The sequence below is a fragment of the Lepidochelys olivacea genome (assembly GCF_965140295.1).
Source record: "Lepidochelys olivacea isolate rLepOli2 genome assembly, chromosome: 8".
Classification (NCBI taxonomy): Eukaryota; Metazoa; Chordata; order Testudines; family Cheloniidae; genus Lepidochelys; species Lepidochelys olivacea.
Genome location: NC_140418.1, coordinates 71976904 through 71996040, shown reverse-complemented (window position 1 = coordinate 71996040; position 19137 = coordinate 71976904). Strand labels below are relative to the sequence as shown.

The 19137-nt window shown below is 37.4% G+C and overlaps 1 protein-coding gene across 2 annotated transcripts in view; it reads right to left on the bottom strand.

Annotated features, from left to right (window-relative positions):
• Window positions 1-19137, bottom strand: part of DPYD (dihydropyrimidine dehydrogenase) — a 537067-nt gene that overhangs the window by 461817 nt on the left and 56113 nt on the right. For both annotated transcript variants that reach the window (XM_084637885.1, XM_084637886.1), the window contains exon 3: window positions 6426-6508. In XM_084637885.1, the coding sequence (XP_084494011.1) occupies window positions 6426-6508 (83 nt within the window). The remainder of the gene's footprint in view (window positions 1-6425; window positions 6509-19137) is intronic.

Sequence of the window (19137 nt, the reverse complement as noted above, 5' to 3'; positions counted from 1 at the left end):
TTGTCTCTTCTATACTGGATCTATGTTAAGATCAAATTGAGCCCTATTTAGGATATGTTTAATATTCTTATACACAGACATTATACATAGACTTTTATGCTATTGTTTCTGACAAGTTACTGTATAAAATACCAAACAAGATGAAAGTAATACATATTCAAAATATCTAAACCACTAGTTTTTCCACTTGTAAAACATGGATTCAAAAATTAATTTCCATTTATGGTTTACGTAAGCTTAGCAATTACATTAAAATATGATAGTATATCCACAATGGTGTATTTATTAACAAGATTAACAGAACATTATAATCATACCAGCACTTCAATTATGTGTACTTAAAATTAAACCATATTCTCACAATACCAATCGTTATACTCTGAAAAGTATTAACTATTTGCAGCTCATTATCTACTTCATGATCTAGGTGTAAAATAATATGCAAATTAGAACTAGGAGCATTTCCTAGGCTTTAGTATTATAGATATTCTCTGATTTTAAAAATATTTTGCATGTTTAAAATTATACATAATATCTTACATAATTATACAAACACACACCACAACCCTAAGAAATGTGTTTTTCATTTCATTCTTAATTTTAATATTTAAATTCAGAATTTAAATATACTTAAAATTTAAGTCGATTTTCTGTAGGGTTGTTTCTATCAGATTGCAGAGGTGCTGAATACTAGCACTTTAATGAACTACTGTGCTGAAATAATTGCTAGTTACTGGGATGACTTGTGGAAAGAAGACTTCAGCAGTATGAGTGCTCAGCTGTTGAACAAAATGTTCAAATCCAAGACTGAATATCCTTTGCATAAAGCTATTAAGGTGAAGAGGAAGACACAGTTTTCCTGTATCTTCCTGAAATGAATTCACAACTGTCTTGGAAGCTCAATGAACTGGATCATACTGGAGACCCTGCTTTAGATCTAGCCCTTTCTCTCAAAGATTGGAAAGCATTGATGTGGATATGGTTAACAAGAAAGGCTGGAGTCTGTTACACAAAGCCCTCCAAAGAAGAGATAAGTTTGCTGCCAATTTTCTCATTAAAAATAGTGCCCATGTGAATGTTGCTACAGTGGGAAAACAGGAGACTGCTCTGCACCTTGTGGCATCATGCAGTTCCAAGAAGCACTGGCCAGCTGTGATGTCAGAGATGACAAAGATTACAGTGTCCTTCTTACAGGCTGGAGTCAATCCAAACATGTAAGACTGCAAAGGAAGGACCCCATCACATGTATCAACCGTTGTTACGTTTGATCCTCTATTCAGTCAGCTTCTCCGGTGCAAACAACTAGACTTAGAACTGAAGAAGGCTTGCAAGTCAGTATGTCACAGTGTCTGTCCTATCTCAGTGTAGGGACCAGAGAGATCAAATCAAAAGTGAAGAGCGACAGAAACAACTGGACAAGCAAACAATGTAAAAGAAGAAGAAGAAGAAGAAGATGTGAAGAGAAATGAAACACAGGGGTTTTATTGCAAGATAAGAGAACTAAATGGCGCATATGAGTTGAAGATGTTGGCTGTGAAAAACAGGCAGGGGCAAATAATTGAGGATGAACAACCAAAGAATAAGTGATTGAAAAACATTTTGAAGAGCTGTACAATGTACAGAACACACTAAATGAACAGTTCTGGAAAAACTTCCCTGTACAAATGAGGGAGAACAGATACCAAAATTCTAAGTAGTAAAAATCTTGATGGAAAGTTTTAAAAAGAAAAAGGGAAGTGACAACATAACTGCAGAGCTACCGGAAACACACAGTAAAAGTGATCTACAAGCTATTTAACAAGATTTACAAACAAGAGCAAGTGCTGAGAAAATGCAGGAAAGCGATAATAGTACCGATCTATAAAAAAGGAGATAAGAAAAACTACAGATGAATCAGTTTATTGAGCATGCCAGAAAAAGCATTCACCAAGATGTTCCAGAAGAGAATGAGGAGGCACATGGACGTGGTGCTTGCAGAGAAACAGGTTTCAGTCAGGATGAAATACAATACATCCGTTATTTGTGATAAGACAGATATTGGAGAAGTACATGGAACACAACTAAACCTGTTACTACTTTACAGATTTCAAACAGACTTTTAATAGCATTTGGCATAAAAGGGTTTTGGCAAGCCTCGAGCAAACATGGCAACCCTGAGAAATTGACCAAGCTGTTAGAAAACACCTACAGCAAGTTGATGAGGGTGGTGAGAGTACACAAGAAGCCAAAAGAATGGTTCACAATGACCATTGAAGACAAGGATGCATGTTATTGCCAGATTTGTTCAACTTGGTATTGGAAGCCATAATGGCTGTAGCACTGAGAGCAGAAACAGGAAGAGTCATGAAACAGGAAGAGTCATGTTATGTGGGCGGAGAGTTCACAGATGATATTGATTCACAGATGATATTGAGCTCACATAATTGACCAAGGAGGATTTATAGAGAATAACTGACAAAGTAGACCAGGAAAGCAGAAAATTTGGAATGAAGCTCAGTATAGAGAATACAATAATTATGGCAACTGTAAGACAAGAGGAAGAGGTAAAGATTCAACATGGTGACAAAGAACTAGAACAAGTGGAAACATCTGTGTACATTGGGGGACTAGTACAGAAGAATGGGAATTGTGAAGATGACATAAAAGAACCACCAGACTTGCTGGTGTTGCATTTGGAGAACTCTGCAAGGTCTGGAAGGCTAAAGACATTTCAATAAAAATGAAAACAGGATATCTGAGACAATTGTCATACTGCTGCTCAAACAGGTCGGACTGCTGGAATATGAAGAAAGCTGATGAACAAACTATACTGACTGCAAAAATGAAGTGGCTGAGGGAAATACTGAGAGTTTCAAGAAAGCAAAACTTAAAAAATTAAATGAGAAGATAAGCTGTTACAGATGATCCAAAACAGACTATTGTGATAGCTTGGACTTGTGTCAAGAATGGACCTGGAAAAGATGCCATCCATGATAATACATACTAAAGTGCAAGGACGTAGAAGACAGGAAGACCAATGATGCATTGGATTGACCTGTTGGAGAATGACATAGAATAAAAAGGTTTAAGGATTAACAAAGCCACAAAGTTGATACAAGACAGAAAGTGGGGGAAACACTTCATTCAGCCCCATCGTCTCTGCTGAGCTGACAGACAGGAATCAAAGAGAAGAAGACAGAAGACCCTTTTTATACAGAAGTACAGTGATATTCATATTCTAAGAGCATGTTTAAATCTATGTCAAATTGAGTGTTTTTTCCCCACAAAAGAAAGATAAAATGGGAGGTCTTGTTCCAAACTGGGCCACTGGGGAGAAACATTCATTTGTGGCTCTTATCTGGTAGACAAGCAGTGACACTCTGGGAAATCAGAGTAAATTTGAGCAGACTTCCCACTAAACTTAGGGCTCATCTGAGATCTACTTAACTATCTAACTAGGTTTATTGATTGGTTGGTTTTACCATAGCTACACAATCTGAGACTCCCTGTGTAACCTCTCACTACACACTTTTCCCAAATATGCAATCACACATGTATTTGAGGATCTGAGTTGTATCACCTATTCAGAAATATACAATAGCTTTGCCAGAATATATCTTTGTCCTCTCAGGGCCTGATTTTAAGTCCTTAGATGTCAATAAGAGTCTTTCCAATGATCTGATCCTCAAAGATGTATTCGCATAGCATCATAGGACTGGAAGGGACCTTGAGAGGTTATCTAGTCCAGTCCCCTGCACTCATGACGGGGTAAGTATTGTCTAGACCATTCCTGATAGGTGTTTGTCTAACCTGCTCTTAAAAATCTCCAATGATGGAGATTCCATAACCTCCCTAGGCAATTTATTCCAGTGCTTAAGCACCCTGACAGTTAGGATTGTCCAACTAATGTCCATCCTAATCCTCCCTTGCTTCAATTTAAGCCCATTGCTTCTTGTCCGATCCTCAGAGGTTAAGAAAAACATATTTTCTCCCTCCTCCTTGTAAAACCTTTTATGTACTTGGAAACATAATTATACATGACTAATTTGCTCATGGAGTTTGATCCTGTACCACTGAAGTCAATAGAAGCGTTGCCATTGGCTTCACTGGGTGTGTGATCAGACAAGATACTAAATTACCCCCCCAAAATAGGGGTGGTTCTCAAAACTATGAGAAGTTTTAGCCCTATGGAGCAAGTTATTTTGATACTGTCATTAAAAACAACATGTTGCTGTGCCACATTTCCAGGCACAAGATTTTTTCCTCCAATGTAACAGCTGGAATAAACAGTGTGCACAGTATTGTTAATACAGAACTCTCTGCTTGTCATTTTACACATATCTAAGGTTTATCGGAGATCCAAAACAGAAAATTAAGCATTCAGGGACATGTGTGACTTTCCGGCACTGCTGAAAATGATGGTGCCCTAGAACAATGAATGTTCATCCATATATACAGTTTATTCGCTTGTGACAGATATGAGGACTTACCTCTGTGTTATATGAAGTTATTCAAGCATGATCAAGTGAAACTTGCTAATACAATTGAGAAGTGTTTTATTTAACTCTTCAACAACACAAGAAAATTCAGCTGAATGAAAGCTGCTTATAAGATGAAAAAGAGGATTGTAATATTATATGATGTGTGTCACACCTCTCAGTGAAACAAAAGGCATTTCCCAGTCTGGTTTGTCCACTAAGAGATGAAACAGCTGAAAAGGAAGTTTGTGACAAGTCTTAAACCACTTTGGTGCTTCTAAGCGAACCTACCATATAGAACAACATACACCTCCAAAACAACCCCTTGCATCAGGTATACAACCTTTGAAATTCTGTCATTCCATGGCCACAGAATTTTGACCACCAGAGAAAGCATGCAGCAAATTCTAACAGTAAACTTTGGTGAGCCACGTGCCACAAAATGCTGCCACTGTAACTGTGAAATGTTGTAACATGGACTGTTAGAAACAGACCGTCTTCTTGAAATCTAGCCTGTTTAAAAGAAAGTGTTTAAAAGTAGTTTCACATGCCACATCTGCCCCCAAATCACTTTTCTATGTTTACTGTTGTTTTCTCTCTCCTGTTGCAGTGTGAAAGACCCACACAAACAGAGGAAACAGACTGGCTATACAGAAGCAAGACCAAACATGACTACACAGAGACTGCTCTCAAATGCATGAAGTAAAGAAAATGAAAAACCGAAAATAACTTATCTAATCTTTCAATTTCAATTGTTATGTGAACAATAGTAAGTGAAAATATTCAGACAGAAGTGGATTTGTTGTTCAAGTAATAAGAGCTTTCAAAACAGCCAGGATTGGATTTCATGTGTGAACACTCTTGCGAACAGTTATTTACACTCTTGTTCTTGGGAAGCAAGAGCACTGTGAACAAGACTGTAGATAAAAACTTGCTCATCTGTAATATCCATAAATTTAAAGGGATTATGAATACTAACCAAATGAATTGGTGGCATGTGTTTGCAAGCAGACTCAGACTTGTTGTTGAATTTGTCCAAATCTTAAAATTACTCTCTTTGACACCAAAGAGAAGTTAAATGAAGTGGGGTCTGCACTGCCAAACATTTTTGCCCTGTTAAGATTTTCCTTTTACTGCCCTGCTTTCAGAGTCACTTACTGGCACAAAACTTCCATTATCATTTACATCACCTCTGAAATTGGTCAAATTAGTTTTCAAAGAATAAAAGATACTTCAGAAACCCTGGACCCAAATCTGCCACCTTTAGTCACATCGAGTAGTACCTTGCTTTGGGCCCAGTACAAATGACTTTAATTGGACTACTCTTGGAGCAAGGCACTACCCAGCGTGAGTAAGGATGGCAGAATTAGATCCATTCGTTGAGCAATTCTAATTTATTTTAAAAATTCTAAGCATCATGCTAGATACTGAATGTATAAAATAAAGGGAGCTTCAATATAAAGTATTATGTTAAAAAGATTGTGCTTACTTTGCAAGATGGAAACCATTGATTTTTTTAAAAAACACAGTAATGTAATCCTGTTAAAGTCTAATAGAAAAAGAAAGTACACGGGCCACTATATATAGAAAGTTAAATACAAATTAGGAGCAAATACAGCACCACTGTACATTCAAAGCACCACAGTACAATTTCTTTAACACTTACACAATTTAGATGAACAATATTTTCATTCATTCACACAGTTCAGTATAAATATAAAACAAGGTACCCCTTAAGCATTTTAAGTAACAAATTAAACATTTACGTTTTTTACTGTGCAGTGAGGCTTAACATTTATGCAGCTTCAAAACCAAAGTACAGCCTCAAGGGATGCCTCTCCACTGACAAATTAATACCTTAGAGAATAGAGCTGAATGGTGGCAATGAACTCATTTGTTCCCCCAATAATGAAGAATGACTCTTTCTTTACCACATCTGTGACTGTTGCTATGGTGACCCAGACTTACCTCATTGCTTCTCGAAGTGCCCCACGTTCACTAAGAGTCGTATGCTTGATGTCATCAAAATTATTTTCTAGCATCTCACAGTTCTGCAATAAATGGAAAAATCCACATTAGATTCTTAAGCAGCATTCTACCATCATAAATTATATTCACTGTAGTGAAAACATAACTGATTTATATTGTTTATATATTCACACAAATTATGCATTCTGTTTTAATTGCATAGAAGTCATTAAAAGCGACACTGTGAATTCGGTAACAAAGTAAGAACAAAAGCTTATGATATGGTTGTCCTGGAAGTCCTTTTATCAGTGTTCTATAGTGTGGAATATAGAATTTTCTTCTATATCAATTTTTTTTTTAAGGAATAACAGATGTGTTCTTTTGCAGTAAAAAATGCTACAAAACTACTGTTATATCGAACAGGCAAACTTGCAAATGTGGCAAAGTAGAAATACAATATGCTGAATTTAGACATCATAATCTATACATTAAATTCTGTACAATGAAACATTCCGTATTACATGAAAAAGACTAATCATCCTAAATTCTATGAGTTTCAAACTTTAAGATAGTGTGTTTATAAAGATATCACAACAGCTGATTAAGTTTTTTTTTCCAAACTGAAGAAGCAAAGGCTCTATTATTTCCAAATGAAAAGACTCTAGTATTTCCACTTCATTAAAATGAAATTAGCAATTTTGTGAGAATAAAAATTAAAAAAAAAAAAAACCAAAATAGGCTTCTCCTTATGTAACCTGTTAATTCTTAGCAAACATATAGCAAGCTCCACTATTCAGAGTGCTGCCCCTGTTTTCCTCTCTAAATTCCTATTGAAACAATAGGCCTGATTCTCTATTGCTATGTACCTTCTGAAGTCATTTATAACTTTGAAAAGCGAGTACCTTTTAGAAGGCATAATATAGTTTTAGAGAAATACAACACAATTATTATTACTATTATTCAATGACTATTTTAATTCCACACTTATAATTGCTAAAGTAACATGTTCATCAGAATCAAAACTAAGCTTACACAAAACAATTCACATTTTGAATTTAATTATTTACATTTTATTCTTATTTTACATGTAGTTTATTATTGTCTATAATATTTAGATGAATTTTACAGTACACATCTTAAAAGATAAAAAAGGATAAATGGATCATATGAACATAATACCCTGTCAACACATTTTACATTTTCATAATTATATCCAATCTATGGCTATCACAATTGTTACATATATATATCTTGCATGAAAGAAAAAATACTAATCAGTCTTCTGTATGTAACTTTATTAAAAGGTCTTATAAGCTGATCTAGCTAATATCAGAATTAGTCTTTTCTTTGAACTATGCTACAAAAATTAATACATACTATTAAACAGCTTACTTTATATGCAATAAAAAAAATCAGTAAAAATAATTTGAAGTAAACTTATATGTGTAAAGAACTTTCTCCATGTCATCTCTTTTTTTAAATGCCATTTGAAAAACACTGCATGCTACCACACTACCAAGATGGTCATTGGATTAAGTTTTTTCCTCACATGCAGTACAATCAGTACTCCCTTGTATGGTAAAATCCTTCTCACCACACTCGTTTGGTTAATGAGAGGACTCAAGTCAGTACTCTCAGTACAAGTCAGGCAAGCAGAATTTAGCCCTACAAGAAAATATTTCTTTATTTAGATTTGTGTGCATTGTTCTTTGGGCTGTAAACTCATATGCAGACAGGTCATTTCTATAAAATACATCTGTGAAATTCAATCTGGCAATGCCAGTATTTCATAGAAATATAAGGCTGAAGGATTGTCAAGAGGTCTTCTAGTCTATCCCCCAGGGCTGTGGCAGGATTAAGAATACCCAGACTATCCCTGTCAGATGTTCGTGCAACCTGTACTTAAAAACATCCAATGATGGCGATTCCATATAAGCACTCCTGATCCACCATAACCCACAAACAAAGCTGTGTGAATAACTGATTTTTTTTTATTTGCTGGCAATTCTGAAACACACACACACACACACAAATACACTTTTCAGAAAACCAAGTAGTAAAAGCAATTTATTTTGGGTCAAATTAAACATTTATTTTTACCTGAACCAAAATGTTTTGTTCTGATTTTGACATTTATATTTATTTTAAAAAACCCAAAGGAAATTTCAACACAAAAAGCCATTTCAAATCAAAGAATCTAAATGCTATTTAAAAAATGACAAAACAAAATCTTTTCATTTTTTCAGAATTTTTTAACTTTTTTTTGTTTGTTTTTAATTAAACAAACATTTTTGCTGTATGTACACAAATTCATGAAATTTTTCAGGTGACCCGAATCTGCATTATTTGCCAACAGAAGTTTTGGGCAACACATTTTCTCCAGGTCTATTCAACACTAAATGCCTCTTCGCAACCAAATCAAATCATACCTTCTACTCCTCCAAAAAAGCTGTGGTAAGAGACAGGATTTGGGGCATGCCCTGTGTGATGGGTTGGATCACAGAAACCCCCTTCGGAACTGCCAACTGATATGCCAAGACTACTTCTGCTCCTGCTTTCCTACCCTGGCAGCTTAGGACTCCAGCATCCTGTCTTGCTGAGCCAGATATGCCAGTCTGCTCCAACACAGACCCAGGGTCTGAACCTCATGCCCCAAAGCTGCAGACTTAACTAAAAGCAACGTACAGAAGTGTTCCTGTCTTTAACACTCAGATGCCCAACTCCAAATGGGATCCAAACCCCAAATAAACGTATAAATTATTTGCCCTCTATAACACTGATAAAGAGGTATGCACATCTGTTTGCCCCTCCCCCCCAAGTATTAATACATCCTCTGGGTTAATTAATAAGTAAAAAGTGATTTTATTAAATACAGAAAGCAGTATTTAAGTGGTTCCAAGTAGTAACAGACAGAACAAAGTGAATTACCAAGCAAAATAAAATAAAACACACAAGTCTAAGTCTAGTATAGTAATAAAACTGAATACAGATAAAATCTCACCCTCAGAGATGTTTCAATAAGTTTCTTTGACAGATTGGATGCCTTCCTAGTCTGGGCCTAATCCTTTCCCCTGGTACAGCCCTTGTTCCAGCTCAGGTGGTAGTTAGGGGATATCTCATGATGGCTGCCTCACTTTGTTCTGTTCCACCCACTTATATATCTTTTGCATAAGGCGGGAATCCTTTGTCTCTCTCTGGGTTCCCACCCCTCCTTCTCAATGGAAAAGCACCAGTTTGAAGATGGATTTCAGTTCAGGTGACATGATCACATGTCACTGTAAGACTTCATTACCCACTTGCCAGCACACACACATACAGGAAGACTTACATGTAAAACAGAGCCATCTGCAGTCAGTTGTCCTGGTTGATGGGAGCCATCAAGATTCCAAATCACCATTAATGGCCCACACTTTGCATAATTACAATAGGCCCTCAGAGTTATATTTCATATTTCTAGTTTCAGATACAAGAGTGATACATTTATACAAATAGGATGACCTCACTCAGTAGATTATAAGCTTTGTAATGATACCTTAGAAAAGACTTTTTGCATGAAGCATATTTCAGTTACATTATATTCAAATTCATTAGTATATTTTCATAAAATCATATAGAATGCAACGTCACACCCTGAAACTCAACAGCCACAAGCTCTGTAGCTCAAAAGTGAAGGAGGAAGACAAATTCAAGAGCATAGGGCCCTTCATTGAGAACACCCTACTTCCAGCCACAGTTGGACACCATCTAGGAACCATGAGCTTGAATGTCCAAGCCGATCCGTACTATGGGTATAAAATATGAGGAGAAACACACAGGAACATAATACAGGATTTTACAGAGCAAAAATCAGCTCCCTTTCAACTGCAACTGTAAACAAACTGGAATACATTACCAGCAGTGCTCCAGAGATTCCAATTGGAAAGTACCACCAAAGTTTACTCTAGCCAACTTTCTTCATGGTCTACGAAGAGCACATTACATTTGTTTAGTTGGAGAGTAACAAAGGCAGTAAATCCACATTCAAAGAAAAGTTTGCAATCTTCTAGCCTAGCAAAGGGCTAAAGAATAAGCCCCCTTGACCACTAATACCTGGACATCCAAGCATAGCCAAGGAATAACAAAGCATGCAATTTACAGACCTAGACCAATACATGCAATCTCTTTTTTTGAGACAGAAGATCTTACTCCTGTCATTTCCATCAATTGCTTTCAACCAACATTACCTTTGTCTTTCCCAGTTTGAATTGCAACCAACTAGCTCTCATCCAAGGCCCAATCTTGGCTAGACACTGGAAGAGCCATCAGCTTCACCATGCAGAGCAGATGAACTAGAGACTAGGACAAGCATCCTGTGAACTAGGACAAGCATCCCATACCACTAAATTATCTCCCTCTGTCGTTTTTCATATATGTGAGTGGACATAGCAATACACCTCAGGAGAAAGCCCTAGGGTCAGCAGAGCAATCATCCAGTCCTCTGAGAGAAAATAGAATGGAGCCACTCTGTCCACACCTTTCAAGGTATCCAGGTGCACCTTTATGGAGTATACAAGAATCAGCATGGACACTTGATTTCTTTAACCATCTCTGAAAGGATATTATTGTCCCACAAGACTAGTACAGTCTTTTATTGTTATCATACATAAAGCCTTTCAGCACCCCTTGCAAACACATACAAGCATAAGACCTTGTTGATCAGTTAAGCTCAGATATGACTTTCACCACCAGCTATTTAAAAATACTTTTTCAGGGGAGAATAGCAATTGTGTATGGTTTGCAACTATCATTCCTAATTAGTGGGATTCAATAATCAAAGAAACTTTGTTCAAAGCCTTGAATTTTCTGGATATCCATGAACTACTCAGAAAAGGACACTCAACCCAAGCAACCTTATCCACTTATATGTGGGGATCAGAAACGAAATCCTCGGTCTACAATAGCTAGGGCCACTACTGCAGTACATGGGCAGAAGTAGCAGCAGCAGGCTATTGCTTCCCCACAAAAATGTTTATGGAACACCTGCCCACTGGTGACTCGCTACCTTCAAGTTTTGGTTCCAATGATTCCAAAGATACAAGTAAATAAAAATTAAAGTCAGCTTTTGGCTGAGAACAAGCATAAAAAATTTCAGCCAACAAAAAAGGATTTTTAAAAAAGTTTTGAACATATGAAAACAGGAAGTTCTAACACAAGTTTAATCATGCTCTTAACCACAGCACTGGTAAATGCCACAACTTGGACAAACCATGAGCAGGATGAATTGTACATTCAGAAGTCTAAAAGGAAAAAAAAGGATAAAGCTCACTCTACTGTATATATCAGTAAAGGCTAGATTAATATCATAAATATTTTGCATCGGACAGTTGTGGTTTTTTGGTCCACACACTGCAAAGACTTAACTATACTGGGCAATTAAACTCCCAGGTGTTCAGGTTTCAGCAGCAATTATAGTACAAAATGTAACCACAAGCAATGAAAAAAATTGTCTTTGGTGGCTTTCTGCCAAGTTATTCCCTATGTGTCTAGATAAGGCCTAAAAGTTTCAAGTGCAATGGAGTAATTATACAGTATTTTATATCTTAGTTCTGTTAACATTCGTATAGTGATATATGATATCAAATCAAACAACATCCCAAAGAGGTTTATGACAGCAAAGCAAATACAAGGAGACATGATTAAAGTCAAAACTAAATGAAACAAGGTCATTAGACGTTGTGCTATTGTTCATAAAACCAAAAGGTAATGAAACCCTAAAATCTATTTTTAAAAAAATATTTTAAAAAAAATTCTAACGTAACTCACTTCAAATAAAAGGTCAGGTTTCAGGTTCTGAAATGAACTGGAAGCAAGAGGGATCAGAAAGAAGTTCAGATACATAAATAAGGGATTTATTTAACAGATATTAAACCTGAACTAAAGCTTACTGTATCAAAATGGAAAAAAATTCCTGGAGACTCAAGACCTCATTTCCACAGGGAATAAATTGAACCTATTAAATTTCATTCTGTCTCTCTACAAAATAATAATAATTACCACATTTAAATAAACCCATTATCACATATTATGAAAAAATACAAAAGCTTACCGTTCTATACACCTTCTTCACGACTATACAGGTTACTACAGAAAGACTACATATAAGAACATTGAATACAAAGAGAATATTACAATAATACCACAGAAAAGTCCTTTTCACCCTCCCCCAGCCCCCATCCAAGAGCTGCCAATGACTGCAGGAGGCAGGTAATTGTCCTGGTCTCAACCCAGAAAATACCCATCCTTCAGACTTACTGAACACTGGCATCATCTGATGACTTCCCTGGCACACTAATGGAGCTTGAATCTATGCCATGGGGAACACAGGAAGGAAGGCATGTTATGGGAGCAAAGCAGAGCAAATTGATGGAGCAACTGTACAGTGAGGGATGAAGAGGAAGGATGGATATGGTGGAAGAAGGAAGATGAATTAAAAAACCCAAATACTAACATGACCTGTACCTAGCATAACCAGGAACATTTTGCTATCATTTGTCTATTGCAATTTGTTTGCCTTATCTATATAGATTGTAAGATATTTTGGGCAGTGTCTGTGTCTTCCTGAACTATGTTTGTACCACACCTAGCACATTTTTAACTAATAAATAATAGCAACTTGAGATCTGGACACAAACTTCACAACATGGGACTCTGCCTCTAACAGGCTGAGCAAGGCCAAGGACTCCAAAACACCTTCAAACATGGAGCAAATTCAGAATTTCCCAGATCAGGCCCTTGACTGATGGTTGAACAATGGTTGAACTAATGAGATTTCTTACACCATGTGTATAGCTAAAATTCTTGTTATTAATCCCTAAATGCATCACCTTACACTTCTCACTATTTAATTTCATCCTATTACTATTACTCCAGTTTACAAGGTTGTCCAGATCCTCCTGTATGATATCCCGGTCCTACGATATCCTTGGCAATACCTCCCAGCTTTGCGTCATCCGCAAACTTTATTAGCACACTCCCACTTTTTGTGCCGAGGTCAGTAATAAAAAGATTAAATAAGATTGGTCCCAAAACCGATCCCTGGGAACTCCACTGGTAACACTGTGTTAGGGTTGTGACAGAAGTGAAGTCTTACTTTCAAAAATGTCTTTCTAACCCTTCAACAGCCTCATGCTTTTGTAAAGTGGTCTGTACTTCCTAGCAGTGTCCTGCCTTTTCTCCGGTTAGTTTTACAAAAGTGATTCTTTATTCAAACTCCTAGGCTCAAAGCCGGATCCTGAAGTACCTCCTGGCTCTGAAACTCACAGACTATCTAAAACTGTGCTACTCGAAGTGGTGGTCTGCGGACCGGTTCTAAACCACGTGCCATTGGCTGCCGGTCTGCGCGCACATTGGAAGAAAAATTGCCAGTCCCCCACATCAGATAGCTTGAGAAGTACTGATCTAAAACACACTTGTGCCGCCTAGTGTCATCACACAGAGTCTCCCTAAGCCACAGCAGGCACTGTTACTACACTACACCATGGAGGGCTTAGGAGTCTGAGTTTTGACAAGATCATTATCCCATAACCCAAGCTAAAACCATCCTGTGAGCTACTGCTGATCAAGGAACTGATCCCACTCCCATTGAAATCAATTGCAAATCTCTCATTGACTCAGATGAGGGCAGGATCATGCTCTAAGCCATTTTCTGGTAGTTTAACTGTATCCTGAAATACTTTACATAAGAATTTCAAAGATATCAGTATTACAGATCAGGTCTTACACACATTTCTAGGTAGTTGGGGAAAAAAATCTTTTGATCTGACAATAGCTGTAAGACCTATTCTAAAGCTGCCTGTATCACTGAAGTTGAGTAGATATCTTATCCTACTTGACATGCTGCAAATAAAAATCTTTTTTTAAAGTACTCTCTACCTTTTTGTGGAGAGTGTCTTTGGGTAGAAATACTGTTGTCCCATGGGACAACTGAATTCTTTAAGTTAAGTGGTACAGCATTATTTTAAGAAATATTAACCATTTTTCTTAGGAAGATCAAGCTTCCTCCAAATATTTATGGAGGCAAATCCTACAATGTTCAGTGAGGAAAATCTCCCATAATATCAATGGGAATGTTGCTTGAGTAAAGACTGCAAGAAATGTACAGTGGTTCCTATCTCTAAAAAATTAGCAGCTCTAAGCTCTGGGGCTTGAATTTTCTGTTGCTGCTGATGCTAGAGCAAGATGCTACAAAGGGTGCACTTTCACACCACCTTAAAAAAGGGGTACATAAACATGGTTTTATTTGCAAATATAATATTCTGCAGATACAATGCAGATACAATGACAGGTGCTGGTTGCTGATCACTTTTAAAAACCTGGCCCTTATTGAAGTGGATAAATGGAGCTCTTTCCCAAAGAGCTCAGGTAAATCAGCCTTACTTGTGGGTGCTGAGTACTTGGAAATTTGGCCCTGAACTTGTTTCAAAATCTGTCTTTACATTGCCAAACCCCTTGTTTCATGAAGTTACTGACTGAGTCACCTAATTACTATTAATATAATACCCAATACTTGATATGTTTAGCAAGGCACTCTGAATCCTAGTCACTTTAGAAGTGTTTTCATTTCTTGCCTTGTAATATAGTTGGATTTCACACCTCAAAATCTTAGTACAAACATTAAATAATTAATCCTCACATAATCCTTGAAGTAGATAAGTATCATCCCAATTATATAGTGAGGGAAACTAAAGCAGAGAGAGAGATTATGTGACTTGCCCAAGGCTACCCAGCATGACAGTGGCAGAACCAAGATTAGAACTCGGGAGGAGTTGTCCAATTCCCAGTCCTGTGCTTATCTCAGAATGATCACGGCCACAAGAAGCTGACCGCTGAAATCGCATACTGTTAAAGCAGAATAGATATGATTACAATTCCACTGAGGAAACTAAACTGGTGCCAAAATTAAGGGATTCACAGATATTAAGGTCAGAATGGACCATTATGATCATCTAGTCTGACCTCCTGCACAATGCAGGCCACAGAATCTCACCCACCCACTCCTGCGATAAGTCTCTCACCTATGTCTGAGCTATTGAAGTCCTCAAATCATGGTTTAAAGACTTCAAGGTGCAGAGAATCCTCCAGCAAGTGACCCGTGCCCCATGCTACAGAGGAAGGTGAAAAACCTCCAGGGCCTCTTCCAATCTGCCCTGGAGGAAAATTCCTTCCCGACCCCAAATATGGCAATCAGCTGAACCCTGAGCATATGGGCAAGATTCACCAGTCAGATACCCAGGAAAGAATTCTCTGTAGTAACTCAAATCCCAGCCCATCTAACATCCCAAAGATCAATTAATTGCCAAAATCATGTTATCCTATCATACCATCTCCTCCATAAACTTATCAAGTTTAATCTTGAAACCAGATAGGTCTTATTGCCCCCACTGCTTCCCTTGGAAGTCTATTCCAGAACTTCACTCCTCTGATGGTTAGAAACCTTCATCTAATTTTAAGTCTAAACCTCCCGATTGCCAGTTTATATCCATTTGTTCTTGTGTCCACATTGGTACTGAGCTTAAATAATTCCTCTCCCTCTCCAGTATTTATCCCTCTGACACATTTATAGAGAGCAATCATATCTCCCCTCAACCTTCTTTTGGTTAGGCTAAACAAGCCAAGCTCCTTGAGTCTCTTTTCGTAAGACAGGTTTTCCATTCCTCGGATCATCCTAGTAGCCCTTCTCTGTAGCTGTTCCAGTTTGAATTCATCCTTCTTGAACATGGGACAACAGAACTGCACACAGTATTCCACGTGAGGTCTCACCAGTGCTTTGTATAACAGTACTAACACCTCCTTATCTCTACTGGAAATACCTTGCCTGATGCATCCCAAGACCGCATTAGCTTTTTTCATGGCCATATCACATTGACAGCTCATAGTCATCCTATGATCAACCAATATTCCAAGGTCCTTCTCCTCCTCCATTACTTCTAATTGATGCATACCCAGCTTATAGCTAAAATTCTTGTTATTAATCCCTAAATGCATCACCTTACACTTCTCACTATTAAATTTCATCCTATTACTATTACTCCAGTTTACAAGGTCATCCTGATCCTCCTGTATGATATCCCGGTCCTACGATATCCTTGGCAATACCTCCCAGCTTTGTATCATCCGCAAACTTTATTAGCACACTCCCACTTTTTGTGCCGAGGTCAGTAATAAAAAGATTAAATAAGATTGGTCCCAAAACCGATCCCTGAGGAACTCCACTGGTAACCTCCCTCCAGCCTGACAGTTTACCTTTCAGTATGACCTGCTGTAGTCTCCCTTTTAACCAATTCCTTATCCACCTTTCAATTTTCAAATTGGAAAAGATGGGGATCAATATAACTAATAATTCCCCATGTGGTACCATATCAAATGCCTTACTGAAAACTAGGTAAATTAGATCCACTGTGTTTCCTTTGTCTAAACGATCTGTTACTTTCTCAAAGAAGGAGATCAGGTTGGTTTGGCATGATCTACCTTTTGTAAAACCATCTTGTATTTTGTCCCATTTACCATTGACCTCAATGTCCTTAACTACTTTCTCCTTCAAAATTTTTTCCAGACCTTGCATATTACAGATGTCAAACTAACAGGCCTATAGTTACCCAGATCACTTTTTTTTTTCCTTTCTTAAAAATAGGAACTATGTTAGCAATTCTCCAGTCATACAGTACAACCCCTGAGTTTACAGATTCCTTAAAAATTCTTGCTAATGGGCTTGCAATTTCATGTGCCAATTCCTTTAATATTCTTGGATGAAGATTATCTGCCGCCCCCCACCCGATTTAGTCCCATTAGCTGTTCGAATTTCGCTTCTACCTCAGATATGGTAATATCTACCTCCATATCCTCATCCCCATTTGTCATGCTACCATTATCCCTAAGATCCTCATAAGCCTTATTAAAGACTGAGGCAAAGTATTTGTTTAGATATTGGGCCATGCCTAGATTATTGTTAACCTCCACTCCATCCTCAATGTTTAGAGGTCCCACTTCTTCTTTCTTTGTTTTCTCTCTCCTGGAGGGCCGATCTGCCCAGAGATACCAGAGAATACTCAGTATTTAGGATTGCTATTTATAAAATGTTAGTATTGGTAAAGCAACTTTACATTTTCTGAGCCACATGTCCATTTCTGTAGCAATGTGTGCAGAAAGACAGGAGTGACATGAAAAGATCTGCTGCACAAAATGAGAGAACGTTCCTCAACAGCATGGATCTGAGTCTGCATGCCAGGCCTGATGTCACAAAGTGAATCAGGAGTGTCAATAAAGTGATAAACAGCACTAGAATATGCGTCCCCTCCAGCCCCATCACACCCTTGATGCTATTCCTCAGTTTTCTCCAGAACTTTCACAATCTTGCTGAGCTCCATCCATATTGGTACTTAGGCCACCCATCATAAGTAACTTGCTAACGTTTTCTGCATAAGTTACTGAAGTTTACAGGTTGGGGTGCCGCACCATTTGACCCCTCCCACTTGATCATAGGCCAAAGGAAACATCACAGATAGTATGGCACATGGGGTACATTCTTGTAATTCAATGTGGTACCTCACCATACTTCTTTGCTACCTTTACCCAGGACAGTGCTCTTTTAGAGCTCTTCCCAACAAAAGCTGCTATTTTCATTTCCCCTCCACCACTTGCAGATCATAGGAATATATGGATTTCTGTGTTTAGGTTCTAGTCTTGTCTAAATGCAAATTATTAATATTAGTCATAGAGAAAGGTATTTCTCACTATACAAAATAGACATGATCCAAAGCCCACAGAAGTCAAAGGAACTTTTTTCATTAACTTCAATGGAATTTGGATCAGGCCCTATTAGAGTTTCTTTTCAGACACACTCTAGTATAAAAAGCAAGAACATAGACATGTGGTATGTTTACTCTTAATTTTCTAAAGTGACATGCAGCTGAGTATTCAGTAGTACACACTGAATGCATATGCACCTAGATTTTTGGATGTTGAATTTGAGACAGCTTATGCCTGGTTTTCAAAGCTGCTGAAGACCTACAGCTTCCTCTGTAGATTCATCAACATCTTTGCAAATCAGGCAAAAGATGTCTCAACTTGGGCTCCAAAAAACCAACAACAAAAAAAAGGCGAACAAAAACAACCCATGTGGACAGCAATATCCGTGAACATGAAAATTTGGGGCATACTGTATAATCAGCCTCCTTAAAAACATTTATTACACTCAGACAGTGGGCTTCTGAGGATAATTTTATAATGAATATGGAGTGTGTATTTCCCTATTGATCTGCTTAGTGATATATAAAATGTTAGCACTGATAATCACTTGTTATTCTGGAAAATCTCTAAATTATTTAATCAGTAGAAAACTTTAGAAATAACTGCCTTGTGTTTTATAAACCCGAAGCAAATTTATAAAAGGAATTTAAACTGTAATATATTGCTGCAAGGATAATTATTAAGGGAAAACACAGCTGACATTTTCTGATTTATGCACACAATCAGAGATGGAGTCCAAGGACTGTGACATAATTATCTTCATGCTAACAATTTTTGTAAATCTCTTGACAGAATTTTAGCTAATTTTAAAATGCCTTCTGAAGATTAGCACTTAAAATTGTTGGGGAAAATAGCACAATTTATTAGCAAGGGTATAATTGTAAACCTTCCAAATACTCATTGTGAATATCATTTAGACAGTAACTCC